We start from the raw sequence: 16,057 nt of genomic DNA on the forward strand, positions 1-16,057 counted from the left end.
ATTGTCACAAAAACAGTTCGAATCCAATAATTTTTATGGAAATAAAAGACCAAAATAAAATGATATATATACATTCAGAAATTAATTAGAAGATTCCTTCAAGAAATATAGTGAGCACAAATTACTGAAGACTTTTCTTTGTTTCAAACATTGGCGGAACACTACTTTGTTACATGGAACACTCGGAGGAAGGATTACACTGTAACACTGGGGGAAGAAAATTGGAAATGAGAAAAACCCAATCGCTTTATTTTTACAATTAGCCTGCAAGTAAATTGATCGGTCACTGTGCGTATTAATATCGGCATTTCCATTCACGGTAAGTTGATAAAATATGTCATTATTTATATAGTTAGCGCGTCTGCCTAGCCGAGAATATTAGCAAGCATTGCTGTCGACTAACGTTATCTGTCTCAGCGTAACACACAGCACAAGCACATTTTCATTGTCACAATGGCAAATGAGCCTCGTTGGTTGAGCAAATGTGGGTTTCTGCAAAATAAGGCTGGATTGTTGTACTGCTACAATAAACACGAATAGTTGGGGGCGGGGGGTTTGCATTTACGTGTCGTTTCATAACGCGTATTCGTCTGCTGCTTGAGGCAGGAAACAATTGTGCTGGACTTGAATTATTTAAGTGCAGCAAGTGTGGCTGCTCTTTAGCTGTCTTGTGACGTATAGTTTGCTGTAGCTGTATCTTCCAGCGATTTCATTGTGCATCGTTTATTCAAATGGAATCAGGACAAAATAAGATTAAATTAAATAATTTAACGACAAATTTAAACGTTCTGGTATTAAAGTAAGGTTCAAGTGTTTAACTTAGGCATAGACCAAATGTCAAATAATCATGCTGATTCACACGTCTAGTAAAATATTCTATTTTGAAATCTGAAGAGGCATAGATCCATCAACAAAACGATTCTGACTTGGATTCTTCACAGTTGTATGTTACATCAACTTTTCTTTCAAATGTTTTGTTTGTTTTAGGACCCCTGATGAAGGTGTGCAGGTAATACTTTGAGAGCCGCGTAAGACGCCATGTCTGAAGAGGCCATTTCAGAAAGTGACCTGGAGGGTAGCCTTAACAGTGAAGAGGATTACCAGGAAAATGATGAAGAGGACGACAATGGCGATACGGAGGAGGGAGACGAGGAGGACGAGGAAGAAGACGAGGATGGGGAGGATGAAAACTGTGACGATGATGAGGATCTCAGTTTGGGTGAGTGTTTCTTTTCCTCAAGATCTCATGGGCAGTTTGAATTCACATCACACAAAAACAGATGCCGCTTAAATCAGACTCAATCGGTATAATCCTGATATACTGTTCTCTTTAAAGAAAAACCTGCTAGTGCTACCTCAGCTACCTCTGGAGATCCTTCCTCGGAGTCACGGCCCGGATCCCAGCCGTCCTCCAGGGCGCCCTCCAGACCAAACTCTCGCTCTCAACTTCCGGGCAGCCCTGGCAAATCGAGTCAAAGCAAGACACCTTCCAGCAAATCAAAGAAACAAAAATCTTCTAAAGTAACCAAATCTTCCAAGCTTTCAAAACGGTCCAAGCCGACAAAGCCTGCACACATGAGGAAAAATATCAGGTGCGTGTGTAATTCTTTGAGTGTTCACAAAATTCTTTACCTTTTTGGAGACACTGAACCATTGCTTACGTTATGGTTTGACTCCAACAGAAAGCTACTGAAGGAGGACCAGCTTGAGGCTGGAACCAAGGCTGCTCAACAGGAAGAGATGGAGAGGCGGAAGCGTCTGGAGCAACAGAGGAAAGACTTCCCTACACCTGCTCCAACTTTATTAGAATCCCAACTAGGTTCACGATTATTTCTGATCACTGTTTATCATTTTTCAGAGTCCTTAAATTCAACTAATTATTTTTTTTAAATGCCATCATTCCAATAGTGGGCCCAACATCCTTTCTTGGAGAGGTGTCTCACTTGGTCCCCGCCCTTCTCGGCAAGCAGGATGTGATCTGCTTGGACAGCAGCGGTGATGAAGACGAAAGCATGGAACCAAAACTCCCTGAGCTGGCTATTAGAGATGGTAAATCAGATCGTAGTTCTTGCGCCATATGTATGTGGTATGTGTGTGTTACTTAACTAAATAAATACCACACCTCAGATTGACTAGTACTTAGAAAAACAATTCATGAAATAATTCTATTTCAATGACACTGGCGCATGGCTCTCTTTATGGACGGCGCAGATATAATTGAACTGAGCTCCGGGGACGAAGACACCTTGCAGATAAGCAGCGAGTCGGGCGATGAGGACGACGAGAGCCCCGGCGGCACGGAGGAGAGCAGCGGAGCGCACATCAATGACGCTCTGAACTTGCCCGATGCCCAGGGCCGCGTGATGGTTAATATCAACCACCCCGCGGAGGAAAAGGACATTTATCTCGCACCGCAGCTGGCCAAGGCTGTCAAACCGCACCAGGTAATGCCAAAAATGTCCTCCAGTGTGTCACTGTGACATTTTTTCCATTCATCTTTCCCACAGATCGGTGGTATCAGGTTTCTGTACGATAACTTGATTGAGTCGCTGGAGCGTTACAAGAGCAGCAGTGGTTTTGGTTGCATCCTCGCTCACAGCATGGGGCTCGGCAAGACATTGCAGGTCATTTCCTTCATTGACATCCTGCTGCGGAATACCGAGGCTCACACCGTTTTGGCAATTGTTCCTGTGAGTATTTCGAGTGGTGACTGCGTAACTCGGGCTCTTTTTTTTTTTCCCTTCATAATATTATTTAGCTTCAACTCATGTTGCCGAAATTCTAGGTGAACACACTTCAGAACTGGCTGGCAGAGTTCAACCTGTGGCTCCCACCGCAGGAAGCGCTTTCCCCCGACACCGACCCCAATTTGTTTCTCGGACGTACATTCAAAGTTCAAATTCTAAACGATGAGCACAAGTATGTGAGCACGCCACGACACGTCCCGATGTTTGCTCTGTTTGTCATCGTCCATGTGTGTCCGACAGAACTACCATGGCACGGGCCAAGGTGGTGGAGGACTGGAGCCAAAATGGAGGCGTGTTGCTAATGGGCTACGAGATGTACCGCCTTCTCACAATGAAGAAGAGTTTTGTCACAGGCAAGAAAAGGAAATCAAAGAAGCCTGTCGGGCCTGTCATCATTGATCTAGATGAGGAAGATAGACAACAAGAACTCATGAAAGGTGGGCAGAACTCCATCAATGTATGTTTAATATACAAGTGCAAATCAATACATTCAATTTGTATTTAGGTATCGAAAAGTCCATTCTACGACCCGGTCCGGATGTGGTGATTTGTGACGAGGGCCATCGCATTAAGAACTACCACGCCAGCACGTCACAGGCTCTGAAGAATATCCGTTCGAGGCGCAGAGTGGTTCTGACGGGTTATCCGTTGCAGAATAATCTCATTGAATACTGGTGCATGGTTGATTTTGTTAGGCCGGACTTCTTAGGCACGCGGCAGGAGTTCAGCAACATGTTTGAGCGGCCCATTCTGAACGGGCAATGTATGGATAGTACGCCTCAAGACGTTCGCTTGATGCGGTACCGTAGCCATGTGCTGCACAGCCTGCTGGAGGGTTTTGTCCAGAGGTGAGCAGGTTCCCTTGGCAGTCTATTTTTGGAAGAAAAATAGCTAGCGCGCACGTTCATTGTCTTTTTTCATTTCCGGCTTTACAGACGAGGCCACGATGTTCTGCAGGACCAGCTTCCCATTAAAATGGAGCACGTGATCTTGGTGCGGCTATCTCCCATACAGAAAGCGCTTTACACCGAGTTTATGAATCGCTTCAGAGAGGCAGGAAATAATGGTTGGCTTGGTCTAAACCCCCTTAAGGCCTTTTGCGTATGCTGCAAGGTAAGACTTCCAAATCAAACGTTTTTTTCCCCCATGCAGGATTGCATCATGTGACTTTGATCAATGAAAGTCTTTTTTTCTATCTTCACACTAGATCTGGAATCACCCAGACGTGCTTTATGAAACTGTACAAAAAGAGAATCAGGCAAACGAGCAAGACCTGGACCTCGACGACATTGCCGGCGGTCCCAAAGGCAAAGTGTCGGAGTCCGGCAACAGCAAAGCCAATAACGTTCCGCCGCTGCTCAATCCCTCGCAGGATCGAAGCAATCAAGTCATCACTTATGAATGGGTACCACGTCACCTTCATAAGCATTTGTTCTCGCCACGACTGCTTTGAAAAACGCCCAGTTGTCATTTACAGACGCTCTTCTTTCTGTCACAGGCAAAGGAAATCATGTCAAACTACCAGATAGGACTTCTGGAAAATTCTGCCAAAATGGTACTGCTCTTTCATTTGATCGATGAAAGCGTCAGAAGAGGAGACAAGATTTTGGTCTTCAGGTAAAGATTTGAAATGAATCTGTTGCTCAAATAAGCTCATTCACTTGGTCTAATATCTCCTCCTGTCTTGCCAGTCAAAGCTTGTCCACCCTGACAGTCATTGAGGACTTCTTATCAAAGAGACCCATTCCATCACAAGACGCCGCCGAGTCTCAGAACCCCAACTGGGTTCGCAATGTCAATTATTATCGTAAGTTTTGTGTTCTTCCAAGTCACAATGAATTGAAGGTGAAGCAGCGTACAACACTAGGAGGAGCACTGATCATTAAAAAATAGATTAACTGCTGTTTGAATGTAACAAAATAATGTCTTTGCGTAGGACTGGATGGGAGCACTTCTTCCTCTGAACGAGAGCGGCTAATTAATCTGTTTAATGACCCAGAGAATACCAAATCGTTCCTCTTCCTGCTGTCTACCAGGTGTGTGTCACACTTCTTCCTGCATCATTTTTGTCACTTCTCTTTTGTAAATTATTTGTCCCAAATGTTCTCCTTCTGCCAGAGCGGGTTGCCTGGGTGTGAATCTGATTGGAGCGAACCGCGTCGTTGTGTTCGACGCCTCCTGGAACCCGTGTCATGACGCCCAGGCGGTGTGTCGGGTGTACCGCTACGGTCAAAAGAAACCTTGCTACATTTACCGCCTGGTTTGTGATTTTACCTTGGAGAAGAAGATCTACGATAGACAGGTCTCCAAACAGGGCATGTCCGGTAAGCAATGGAAATTGTTTTCCCCGCACTGGCCGAGTTCAATGCTTGAAACGCCCCCCCCCCCGTTCATTGCAGACCGCGTCGTGGATGACCTGAACCCGACGCTGAACTTTACTCGAAAGGAAGTGGAGTCACTGTTGCATTTTGTTGAGGAGGAACCTGAAGCGAACAAGATTAATATGAGAGATTTGGAACATGAGCCGGTCATTTATGCAGCCTGTCAGCTTTACCCGCACTTCATCACTAAAGTACGATGACCGTCCTGTTGTGTGATTGAGCTGACGGTTTGTCGGATACGTTTAGAAGAGTCTCTTTCCCTCCTTTTGTCGCTACAGCAACCTTTCCAACATGAATCTCTGTTAGTGGACCGGAAGGAATCCAAACTGACCAAAGCGGAGAAGAGAGCGGCCAAAAAAAGCTACGAGGATGAAAAGCGAGCCTCGGTGCCCTACTCTCGTCCTTCCTACGCGCCTTATTATCCAAGCAGCAACCACACGCTTGCCAACTTACCTGCCTTCAGTCAGCGCGGCTGGTGAGTTCCAAGTCAGCCTTTTGTCATATTTGATGGAGCAGCTCGCAAACGTTGCTGCATTCGTTTTTCAACGTTCTTATTTCCAGGCGTGCTATGGCCCGGCCTGACGACAAGCCAGTAGCGAGCGTGAGGCCCATCCAGTCAACCCCGATCCCCATGATGCCTCGACAAGTTGTCATGGGCATGGCGGGAGCGAGCTCTCCTGGCAGTTTACCTGTCAATTTCCTGCAGAAGGCCGGAGTTTACGTTCAGCGCATTGTCACCACAACTGGTACTGTGTCAAATACATCGTAGCATGCAATTGGTTAACATTCAATATGTAGTGTTGGTAATCATTTTGGCCCGAGTTCCAAAATGTATTTTCACGTTCTGTGTAAAAATCTCCAGACATTCTCATCCCGGGAACCAACAGCACAACAGATGTCCAAGCTCGAATTCGCGCTGGCGAGAGCATCCATGTGATCAGAGGATCGAAAGGTGGATGTAACAATCGTGTTCATTCGGTGTTTGTTACGCGTGTACTGCGTCCATCATCTGATGTTTTTTTGTTTTTTTTGCTACAGGTACTTACATAAGGACGAATGATGGAAGAATTTTTGCAGTCAGATCTGGAAAAATCAGTCGGCCTTTCGCCGGGGGTGCCACTGTTTCAAGAGGTACACACGCATCGTGATATATTGTTGTAATTAAACAACAGGTTCCGCCTGTTGTTATTCTGAGTAGAGGGAGGCGAGTGGAGTTTTATTTGCACCAGAGGCTGAAGAATATAAATGATCAGACCACAACACATTTTCTTCATGTTTACTGATGGGATTGTTATTTTGTAGCATTGGGAAAAATGCTTGTCCCTCCTTTCCGTAGACGGCCAGCGATCTGTGATCCATCCACTCAGTAATGGCTGCGCATCCCCCGGGGAGCAACTGCAGCACTCACCTGACATCGACGTTGACGTGGAGCAGCAGTCCTCGTCCCCCTTGAACGCCGAGCTTCTTCGTGAGCTTAGCCACTACACGGCATCCACCAGCGACAGCGCCGGCGGCGCGCGAAACCAACTCTCCGATGTGTCCGTCGCTGCCACGGGAGATCGAGGCAGCCTGATTCCAGATCTCCAGCCTCCGCTCGACGACGACCTGCTGAGTTCCACTTTTGAGACGCAAGGGGTGAAACGCAAGCACAGTGAAAGTCAAGGCGCCACGGCCAAACGGACTCCGGCCGCATCGCATTTTTCCGGATTGTCCATGAATTCCAGTGGGCTCAGTTTTCCGCCAGTGAGTCTGAACTCTTCCTCACTGTTGGGGAACCTGGGGCATATGACTCACCCTCTTCTGATGGGTGGAAGCAGTGGGTCCTCATTCCTTCAGACGCCGGGACAAACACTGGCCGACCTACAGAACATGTTCCCTTCCGCACCGGGCAACGGACAACTTCCTCCCCTTTCGTCATCAGCTCTACCCACAGCGCTTTCCCCATCCTCCAACACCATTCCAATACCGTCTGCATCATCATCGGCGACTACTTCCTCACTGCCGTCGGGTTCTCTGCCACCATATTTGATGAGCCCCAATGTGGCGGGGCTGCTTTCATCGGGCTTCCCTATGAACTACAGTCAGTCGTTGCTCCCCGAGCCCAGGATGTTTCCCGGCCCACTTCTCTCTGGGTCGGCGGGCTTCCCCGCAGCAAACTCGGCTTTGAATACGTCCGGCTTCCTCTCACATTACAGCAATCCAACATCCAGCCTGTTAGGAGCGGCTCTAACCCAACCTGACAGGTATCAGAGTGCGGAGAATGGAGGTGATAGTTCAGATGATGATGTCATAGAGGTGACGGGACACTGAAGATTCACACAGGAGCCGACGGACACAAAGTTTAATTATGGCGAGACTGATCAAAATGGGTTGTGATTTGACAAATTATAGTCCTGCTAAAATTGATCCCACACATGCCAATACAAAAGGGAGGTTTATTCAACATAAAAATTTGTGACTGACTTCTTGCACGTAAAACTGCCCTTGTGTTGGATTTGCTGAGAAATCTGTAGCGGCACTCACCGAATTTCCTTCAGATTTTATTTCAAACCACGCAAAAACTCACTGAAGGACATATACTGTTTTGACAGCCCAGATATTGAGGGGAAATAAAAAATCCATCCAAAAACTGAAAGATTTCAGTCTGCAGAAATGTGTAGCATCCCCGATTGAAGAAATTGTGGTCCCATGACTCGTCATGTAGATATCTGTAGATAAAAGTTCTTGTCACTGTTTATATCTCAAGTTAAATTCTGTTCAGTGTGTAGGGAGGTGTGTAATTACAGCATATATGAAGATAACCGATACGTTGATTTTATTATGATTTTGGGAGGGGGTCACTTTTTTCTCGTCAACACTCAAATGAATGTATCTTAACTTACCCTCAGTAACACACACTTGTGTTCTGTCATATTTAGCCTTAAATAACACAAAGAGGTCTTGAGTGCTCTGATTTTTAACTAGGTACTTTTTTTTTTACTATTGTGATAACAAATGTGAACACGCTCTTGTTTCCTACAACAAGAACCAATAGCAACACTCATTTGATATTTGCGAAGCCTGGCGGAAAGCAAACATTTCCCATCATGGTATGCGTGTATTCCACGTCAAGGTCTGCATCAGAACATTCACACTCGCTGGTCAGGTGGCGCTGTGGGCTTCGCCAGCTAACCGGTTGCGATGGCTTCCCGGTTGCGATGGCTTCCTGTGTAAGTAGTTCCTGTTAGTGGTGTGTTAGGTCTCTTCTGCTCTCGAGCCATGTGTCTTTTTTTATGTTGTGATGACACCGCACTGGTGTTTAGATTTAGGAATCTGTTTGCAAAACATGGTGGTTTTATTAGCCTTTAGAAAAGATGGGAGAGCATGAGACTATAAAACAAACTGTAAAGATAGTTTTACAGTAGACTGTTAGATTGTTGGGGGGCTTTTTTTTCAATTTTTTTTTTTTTTTTTCTCAGCCAGTCTTGGAATCTTGTAAAGTGGCTCTGAAAGGTGGATAATGGAAAAGATGCAGATCCCATGTCTATATTTGTACTCTTGAAGTTGGCTATCATCCCTTTATGTTTAAATCTATTGTTTCATGTTTAGTAATATCATCTTCAAGGATCGGATATTTAATTTTGTTTTTTTACCTTTTATAATTTCATCATTTACTCCTAATAGTAGCTTCCCTCATTTCAGTGTTTATAGTGTCTGAAATGTATTTATTTTTTTTATCACCCTATGTTCTTTTAGGTGGCTGATCCATGCCACTCAGACAAAAGCAGAAAATGGCTGTTATCAATGTTATTTTAAAATTAAAACACTCTATTGTGTGAATAAACAGTGTTTTCTTTCTAATAAAATGACAGAATGGCGTCTGAAAAACGTAATTTTTGCCCACACTTGAAACATCACCCTATTGTGTAAACATTTGACAAAAAAAAATGTCAATTCTTGGTCCGCAATACCATAATGAAGAACCACTCAAAAATTCTAATGAGGTCCTTGTGGAATAAAAACGTATTCAAGGAAATTGACAGAAATTTAAGATAGTGGTGTGCAAAACATAACGCCGGCATTAAGTGTCAGTACACACATTTTTAATTTATACTGTAGCCTTCATTTGTCCCACGTGGTTTAACAACTCTTGCTGTACTTGAAAGTACATAAAAATGTACAAAAATAACACAATTCTTTAAGAAGTCAAGTACATCGTGAAACATTTTTTAAAAAATAAAATAAATTTGAAAGAAATTTTGTTCAAATGTAGGGAGTAAATGTATAAAGTCATCAGAAAAATAAATACCAAGTCAAGTACAGATATTTGAAAAATCAACAAAGCACATCAACAAAGCTTTGTATTTGAACTGTGTTACTCATTTAGGACTGGAAACGTTTCTTTGCCACGTAAGCACTGGTGACTTGATTCATGATGACGAGGGCACAAAGGACGGGACAGAGTGCCGCCAGGTACCAAGCAGCATCACCGACCGATTTGGTGAACCACCCAGAAGTCAAGCCGAGGAGCAGGCTGACGCTGCCAAGCAGGTAGGTGACCAGTCCTGCCGTCGCGTGGTACCTCTTGATCTTAGCAAGTGACCAGCCTTTGACCAGAGAGTGGTAGATGAGGGGCAGGGCAGCCAGCGACTGGACTGCCGCCGCGCACACCGTGATCACGCCCAGTAGGCCGTGCCAGCTGGTGAAGTGAGGCTTGCCGTGCAGGTGTTTGTTGTAAAAGATAGTTGCCAGGCCGAGCGAAGCGCACGTCACGCAGGCGCACTGAAGCATCCAGTGCACGCGACCTTTCATCTTGTGAGAAAACTTCTTCATGAGGGATCCATTGGGTGAGAAGAGGAGGACGGCTTCTGTCATGAAGAAGGAGAACTGGTGGAAAAGAAAACAATACTCAGCTCTGTATTTGTCAGGTACACCTGTTCAATCTAATGATGAGTCAAATGCAGAACTGTTATGTATTTTATGAATGTTATTTTACTTTGAATCATGTGTTTCTAATATTTTGCCCCTTTCATGGTGCATTCAAATATAGTTGCCAGTAAGATGATGCAACGCAGTGCAATAATAATCATGTATGGTAATTACTACATCACCGATTTGTCCAAATTGAGTAGTTATCATCAAGCTCATGACATTCTTTTATTGAGATGCGCCAAATCATCATTGGCCAATCACAGCAATGCAAATGTGTCACGTGTTTGAACCTTTATTTTGAAGCGATCCAACTTACTGCTAGTGTCATGAGGAAAGGATGCCAGGAAAACCAACCTGTAGAAAGTTACACCAACCGGTCAAGTATACGTATAATACATATAAAGAGGAACGTGTGTTAGTTTGGTAAATTACTCACTTACTTGTACCAGGTCGTGCCAGGACAGCGACAAAGACCGTGAGGATGACGACAAGAAAGTGTGTCAGCACTGCGGAAGCTACTCGGGCGAAAGCGAACAATCGAGGTTCCGCTTCTGCCTCTTTGGTTTGGGTCATGTTCGACAAAATAAAAACGTGACGGCAAAATACAAATTTGACGGCTTTTGATAATCCTCACACGTCTCCGTGTCACCCAGAGCTTCTACAGAAAACGATGCAGGAATCAAAGATACCTCCGAAAGACAAATACCACCATTAACAGTATCAAAAAGGTTTTTCAATCAAATCTACACGACCAAACAACGGAAATATTACAGCAGCGGAATGGGTACTGTAAATGGACATAATTTAATTTGTTGTGTTGGCAGCGCCATGCCGACCAGGCTTAAACCTCATCGAATTACTTCCGGTTAGCGTTTCATAATAAAGTGCCTTTTTGTATTATTACTTCCGGTCAGTGCTTTCTATCTGTCCGTTTCTCTTTTTATCTATTTATTCAACGAGGTAAACTGACCAGTAGAGACAGTACATCTCAATTTATAATCTCCCAATTTTTACTTCTACCAGTAAGGTCATGGCAGTGACTATTACCATGTTTAACATCCTGTTTCCTATGTGCGTATTTCAATTAATTAATATATTAATTTACCACATGATGAATGTGCTTCATTCACAAAGATATCAATAAAATTCAGCCCTGGTGCCTGTAGACTACTGCACGTTAGATTGGACTGAATAAACCATTTCTCAAACAACAACTCAATGGACTGTCATTGGTCAGCTGTCCTCTGGGTATGTTTATTGTGCTCCAATTACTGTCAAATATTCTTGTGACAATTTGCAATACATATATAAAAAGGCATAGCTGATAGTTATCTGATCTCCATATTGGAGCCTTGAGGGGATTTCTCTCTATGTGATGTCCAAATGGGGCATAATTAAATATTCAACAGATTTAAGATCTTTTCTTCCAGAATTAGAATTTTATGCATTTATATTTAGTAACGGGCTACACAATATTTACTGGTTGCGGCAGATGATACATGTAGCAGCAGACAAGACGCTGTGTTGTCTACTGGGATTTCCGACAGAGGGGATTCTTCTCTATATTGGATGCTGGACAGCCATGCGGGATTACAAAGTAATCCCACACTCTCGCATTGTGCATGCGCAAAATGAGGTGAGTGAGTGTCGGAAGGGGGACTCATCGACAAATTGCCTTCAGTTTCTGCGTCTCCTCTCGCTTCAATTCTCCGGGGATGAATTGATCAACTCATCAAGGTAACGTGGTTTTATGTAATCCCGTTATAGAATGTCGTTTTTGTGTGTTTTACTGTTTTTATCAGTTTCAACCTAATCCGGTTTGTTAAAAAACGATGGGCAGAATATTGTAAAGTTTCTCAATGTGTATTTAAGATTTTAAACTCTTATACTCTGCACAAAAAAGTGGTTTTGGACTACAATGTTCTTTTGTTGAATGGTTTAAATGCACCGCGCAGTGACCCACTTGGCACTAATAGATCCCGGGTTGTTCATATGCAACTCACCATGCAGCTCCACTGCAAAACTATGCCACAAGTTTCACATGCACAATGAGCAGATAGAACGCATTAAATGTGGGAATGTAGACGTTCGTTCAAATGCGATACATTGGTAGTTTTCCCAGAATTGCTTAACAGATTTAAAAAAAAAAAACACAATCGCATTACTTTTCAACAAATGGAGAATATAGCCAATGTCTATAATAATGTTTTTTCTTCCTAAAAATGAAATTAAGTATTAAAATGAGGTTGAATAGTGCTGCAAAATTTCTGACAGTGGGGTCTATTTTTTTATTTGTGAAGCGATGATTATTTTTTTGACCTGCTTTCCTGCTGGTGTTGTGTTCTTAACATACAACAAACACATGCTGTTTTTTCAATAAGTCACATGCAGCGAATAGTATCGAGACTCACGTTGGGATTGTGCTGGATTATCCTCATCATCATGTCCCACTTTTTGATGTTTTCGCATGAATCCTGATATCAGTTAACACAAGTTAATCTCTTGTTTTGCATATTCTTACATTCTAAATGACAAATACTTCAACTGCACCGTGCTGTCACCGAGGTAGAAGTGAAAGATTGCATTGAGGTTTCTGCATTTAAGTGTGATTTTAAGCAGTTGCTTTGTTTCATCTCCTCAGGGTTGCTGGTGACCTCTGCAGTACATAAAGCTGGCAAGGCGACCGAGCCAAACCTTGAACTTTTTCCACTTAAATAAACACATGAATGTGTCATGCTGAACTACATTCAGGGAGTCCTCAAATACGGCCACAGCAAGAGCTCACTTGACATGTCCGTGATTGGGTCTCCAGCAGGATGTCTAAATGTGAGCTGATTGAGTTAAAGGACCTCAGTGTAAATGATCCCATCGAACTGGCGGCCGCTGAGCCGCGCGCCGCTTCGAGTCAGGTTGGGCACTTCCACATTGTCCGGCTGGTTGGGGACGCCGTCAGCATCGAGGCCCCGTCCAGAGAAGCCGGTGTGGGTCACGACTTCCGGCCCTACGGTCACACTCATCTCACCTGGTGTGACTTATGTGGAGAATTCATCTGGGGTCTTTATAAGCAGGCGCTACGCTGCACGAGTGAGTACTCTGCAAATATATTTTTTTTTATTGCAATATCATGCAAGTAAAAAACATGTTCACGTATTATTTGTGGAGTCAAAGCCATTTTCAAAGTTTTTGGTCTTTTATCGTGGATTTTTTTTTGACTGAAAAAAAATCTAATCACACCAGCATATGAGGTTTGTGTGTCAATAGTTAGCAGTAGTACACTGGAGGCGCTGACCTATAAAGCAGAAAGCACTAAATCTGTATCAAACTGGGCAGGATGACAGCTCTGTTTGTCAGCCTGTGTTGAGTCATCATGTTCCTGCAAACGGGAGCCGTGTTGATGATGACGATGATGATGCATCATGAGAACATGCGTGAGATGATTTGGAGCATTTCAAAATGAATTCAATGCATTTGTGTTACTAAATAAGATGAAACATAAGGATTCCACAGCCAAAGCTGTCTTATCACTCAAATGCAGGATGCTCCTTGTTACCATACTGTAGCCAAGGGATGTGTTCCATCCACTTGATCTGTCAGGAAAAAAAAAATCCACAAGCATTTTATCGACACCCAGCATGAGCCAAAAAGGGAAAATAATTTTGTCATATTAAAATATACATTCTCTTTGTAGATTGCAGCTACACTTGTCACCACAAATGCCGAGCGCTCATCCAGCTCGACTGCAGCACAGACGGATGTTTGCCAGCAGGGCAGGCGGATTTCTCAGTCGACTCCATCGAGACGGACACCAACGTGGTGAGGAGTCTGAAAAAAACTTTTTATTGTATTTTGTTCAAATCAGATGAATTGTATTACATTTGTTTCTGTGATTGTTTTTTTCTGAGCAAATGCACACTCTAGTTATAAGAGGGTGTGCACACTTATGCAACCACAATATTATTTCTGTTTATTTTTAATTAGTGTCTCAAAAATATATAATTATGTTGAATACACACATTAATAGTGGAAAAAGTTTTTTTCGGTCTGTTTATTTTAGAAAAACAAATCGCATTCAACTAGGGGTGTGCAGACTTTTTATATCCACTCTATAAACACTACAGTGTTAAATTGACAATCTCAGTCAAATATTATTCTCTTTTTAAAAGCAAAATGGTTGATACATTCATTATATTTGATGATTAAATAGATTGTACATTTAGGTCACAACAAAATGAAGCGCTCGTTTCGAATTGATACATCCATTATCACTCCTCCCACACAATGGGAAATAACGTGCTGGTTAACTGGCTCTTTTACGGTGGGTTTTTACGGTCAGGGCGGAGCAAATGTAAATGTGGCGCACAAATAAGTGAGAAGTAAAACGCTGAGCTCAGAGTATTTTGTGTCATCGCGCTTTCGTAGGAGAAGTTGCACCATGGAGATGAGTTTGGAAAGCAGGCAAGCATTTAGTGACTCTCCAGCAGCGCTATATTTTACTGCCTGTGAATCTTTTTGTCACAGGGTCAAAAAGAAAAAGGTGAGCTTTGTGTTGATTTTTTTATTTTATTTTTTTAACAAAAATCTCATTTGTTTTTTATTGGTAGACTTCTGCCAAACCTAAAAAAAAAAAATCCAAACATGTTTTCTGTTTTTACTAAAATGGAGCTGCTGGTTTCTTATTAGGATGAGCAGACGGACTGGCGGAAACAGGAGTTAAGTGTTGGTGAAGTTCATCAGAAGGTCAAGGAGTACAATGCTCAGATTAACAGCAATCTCTACATGATGGCGGTGAGACAATTTACTTCTTTTTCTCATGACATCCCTAGTTTTGTTTTTGCGATTCTTACATGGAAAACAAATGGTGGGTCACAATGAATTTATCCAACTGTTCAACGTTTTAGTACTTTCTGACTAGTACAGTTTCAAGGATGTCCGCTTTTGTGTAATTTCTTTGTATCTCTGTTGCAACCTTCCGAGTGTACTCTGTGTCACCCTAAACTCAGCTGCCACTTCCCCTCTGCTCCATCTGTCCTCCTTTCAGAATAAAGATGGCTCCTACACTGGTTTTATTAAAGTCCACTTTCAGCTAATCCGTCCCATCACCCTGCCTCCTCCTGAGAGCCCAACAGAGGAGGAGCACCAGTACGGCCGGAGACTGACGCGACGGACATCGTTCTACCTCCCCAAAGACGCTGCGAAGCACTTGCACATAAGCTCCCAAACGAGGGTACGAGAAGTCATCGAGGCTTTGCTCAATAAGTTCACAGTGGTGGACAACCCGGCTAAGTTTGCCCTGTTTGAGCGCTCCGATAGGCAAAACCAAGGTAAGCTATTCGAATCGAAACAAACGCTGCTTGACGATAAGTTGACAATTGTTGTGGTTTGTTCGATAGTGTCCATGCGGAAACTGAGCGACGATGAACATCCCCTCCGGCTGCGCTTGTGTGCAGGACCAAGTGAAAAAGTCTTAAGTCTGGTCCTCAAAGAGAACGAGACCGGCGAAGTGAACGTAAGGTCATACGATAAACCGATACGTTGTTATTTTTATTTATTGTGTTCTCCTTCACAGTGGGATGCGTTCACTTTTCCTGAGCTGTGCAACTTCCTGCGTATTCTACAGCGTGAGGAAGAGGAACATGTCCGGCAGATAGTGAGACGATATGCTCGTACCAGGGACATGATGAAGCAGGCCATGGCGAAGATTACTGCTCCTGCTTGATGTTTGGGTCGAGGATGGCGGGCATTTAGAAACAAAGGGTAATTTATCAGACTTGGAAATGTTTTAATAAAGTTTACTAAAAGGGCAGAGAATTTTTTTGGGGGTGACACACACCATTGTGAATAGTTTAATTGCATTACTTTTTTTTCAGTGAATAATGATGCTTTGTTTAGATTATTTATATTTTATCTCATTGTAGTTGTGTTTTGATTCTGGACAACACTCCTCGCAACTTGGCACTTTAGAGAACCTGTGGAAATGTATGCTTGTGTGTCTAATAAACCTATTATGATAACTCATCT

The 16,057-nt window shown here is 43.2% G+C and overlaps 3 protein-coding genes across 8 annotated transcripts; 2 read left to right on the forward strand and 1 right to left on the reverse strand.

The window, feature by feature from the left end:
* The first annotated feature begins 119 nt into the window (after positions 1-119).
* On the forward strand, positions 120-8,995 carry rad54l2 (RAD54 like 2). Its single transcript, XM_049733285.2, has 22 exons — positions 120-319; positions 988-1,219; positions 1,337-1,592; positions 1,683-1,819; positions 1,909-2,049; positions 2,212-2,444; positions 2,508-2,690; positions 2,786-2,919; positions 2,988-3,184; positions 3,253-3,595; positions 3,683-3,860; positions 3,955-4,152; positions 4,246-4,364; positions 4,439-4,554; positions 4,684-4,783; positions 4,866-5,071; positions 5,147-5,319; positions 5,407-5,603; positions 5,690-5,874; positions 5,991-6,080; positions 6,167-6,259; positions 6,465-8,995. The coding sequence occupies exons 2-22, from the start codon at positions 1,039-1,041 to the stop codon at positions 7,436-7,438; spliced, it is 4,434 nt and encodes a 1,477-aa protein (XP_049589242.1). The 5' UTR covers positions 120-319; positions 988-1,038; the 3' UTR covers positions 7,439-8,995.
* A 193-nt stretch (positions 8,996-9,188) lies between these two features.
* Positions 9,189-10,919, reverse strand: cyb561d2 (cytochrome b561 family, member D2). 3 transcript variants are annotated; one of them, XM_049733381.2, is made up of 3 exons: positions 10,480-10,919; positions 10,356-10,393; positions 9,189-9,994 (listed from the first exon to the last, which is right to left on the reverse strand). In XM_049733381.2, exons 1-3 carry the CDS (start codon positions 10,610-10,612, stop codon positions 9,491-9,493), a joined length of 675 nt encoding a protein of 224 aa, XP_049589338.1. In that variant the 5' UTR covers positions 10,613-10,919; the 3' UTR covers positions 9,189-9,490. The 3 variants fall into 3 exon arrangements, with proteins under 3 accessions (XP_049589338.1, XP_068508508.1, XP_068508509.1); XM_068652407.1 differs by having other exon boundaries at positions 10,476-10,623; XM_068652408.1 differs by lacking the exon at positions 10,356-10,393 and having other exon boundaries at positions 10,480-10,621.
* A 488-nt stretch (positions 10,920-11,407) lies between these two features.
* Positions 11,408-16,054, forward strand: rassf1 (Ras association domain family member 1). Of its 4 annotated transcripts, none has more exons than XM_049733363.1 (8): positions 11,408-11,776; positions 12,681-13,123; positions 13,728-13,852; positions 14,459-14,573; positions 14,720-14,824; positions 15,123-15,360; positions 15,430-15,545; positions 15,606-16,054. In XM_049733363.1, the coding sequence occupies exons 2-8, from the start codon at positions 12,899-12,901 to the stop codon at positions 15,753-15,755; spliced, it is 1,074 nt and encodes a 357-aa protein (XP_049589320.1). In that variant the 5' UTR covers positions 11,408-11,776; positions 12,681-12,898; the 3' UTR covers positions 15,756-16,054. The 4 variants fall into 4 exon arrangements, with proteins under 4 accessions (XP_049589320.1, XP_049589322.1, XP_049589319.1 ...); XM_049733362.2 differs by having other exon boundaries at positions 11,417-11,776; positions 15,078-15,360; XM_049733365.1 differs by lacking the exon at positions 14,459-14,573 and having other exon boundaries at positions 11,410-11,776.
* Positions 16,055-16,057: the final 3 nt, after the last annotated feature.

Source organism: Syngnathus scovelli, chromosome 11 (genome assembly GCF_024217435.2).
Source record: "Syngnathus scovelli strain Florida chromosome 11, RoL_Ssco_1.2, whole genome shotgun sequence".
Taxonomy (NCBI): Eukaryota; Metazoa; Chordata; class Actinopteri; order Syngnathiformes; family Syngnathidae; genus Syngnathus; species Syngnathus scovelli.

Bases quoted from the DNA above. Each gene is read 5' to 3' on its own strand.
- rad54l2 (XM_049733285.2), top strand. From the start codon at position 1,039: ATGTCTGAAGAGGCCATTTCAGAAAGTGACCTGGAGGGTAGCCTTAAC. The intron at 1,820-1,908 runs GTTCACGATTAT...TCATTCCAATAG, and splicing joins TTTATTAGAATCCCAACTAG to TGGGCCCAACATCCTTTCTT. The intron at 3,596-3,682 runs GTGAGCAGGTTC...CCGGCTTTACAG, and splicing joins CTGGAGGGTTTTGTCCAGAG to ACGAGGCCACGATGTTCTGC.
- cyb561d2 (XM_049733381.2), bottom strand. From the start codon at position 10,612: ATGACCCAAACCAAAGAGGCAGAAGCGGAACCTCGATTGTTCGCTTTC. The intron at 10,394-10,479 runs GTAAGTGAGTAA...AACTTTCTACAG, and splicing joins CCTGGCACGACCTGGTACAA to GTTGGTTTTCCTGGCATCCT. The intron at 9,995-10,355 runs GTAAGTTGGATC...CTTTTCCACCAG, and splicing joins CTTTCCTCATGACACTAGCA to TTCTCCTTCTTCATGACAGA.
- rassf1 (XM_049733362.2), top strand. From the start codon at position 12,899: ATGATCCCATCGAACTGGCGGCCGCTGAGCCGCGCGCCGCTTCGAGTC. The intron at 13,124-13,727 runs GTGAGTACTCTG...TTCTCTTTGTAG, and splicing joins GCAGGCGCTACGCTGCACGA to ATTGCAGCTACACTTGTCAC. The intron at 14,825-15,077 runs GTGAGACAATTT...TCCTCCTTTCAG, and splicing joins GCAATCTCTACATGATGGCG to AATAAAGATGGCTCCTACAC.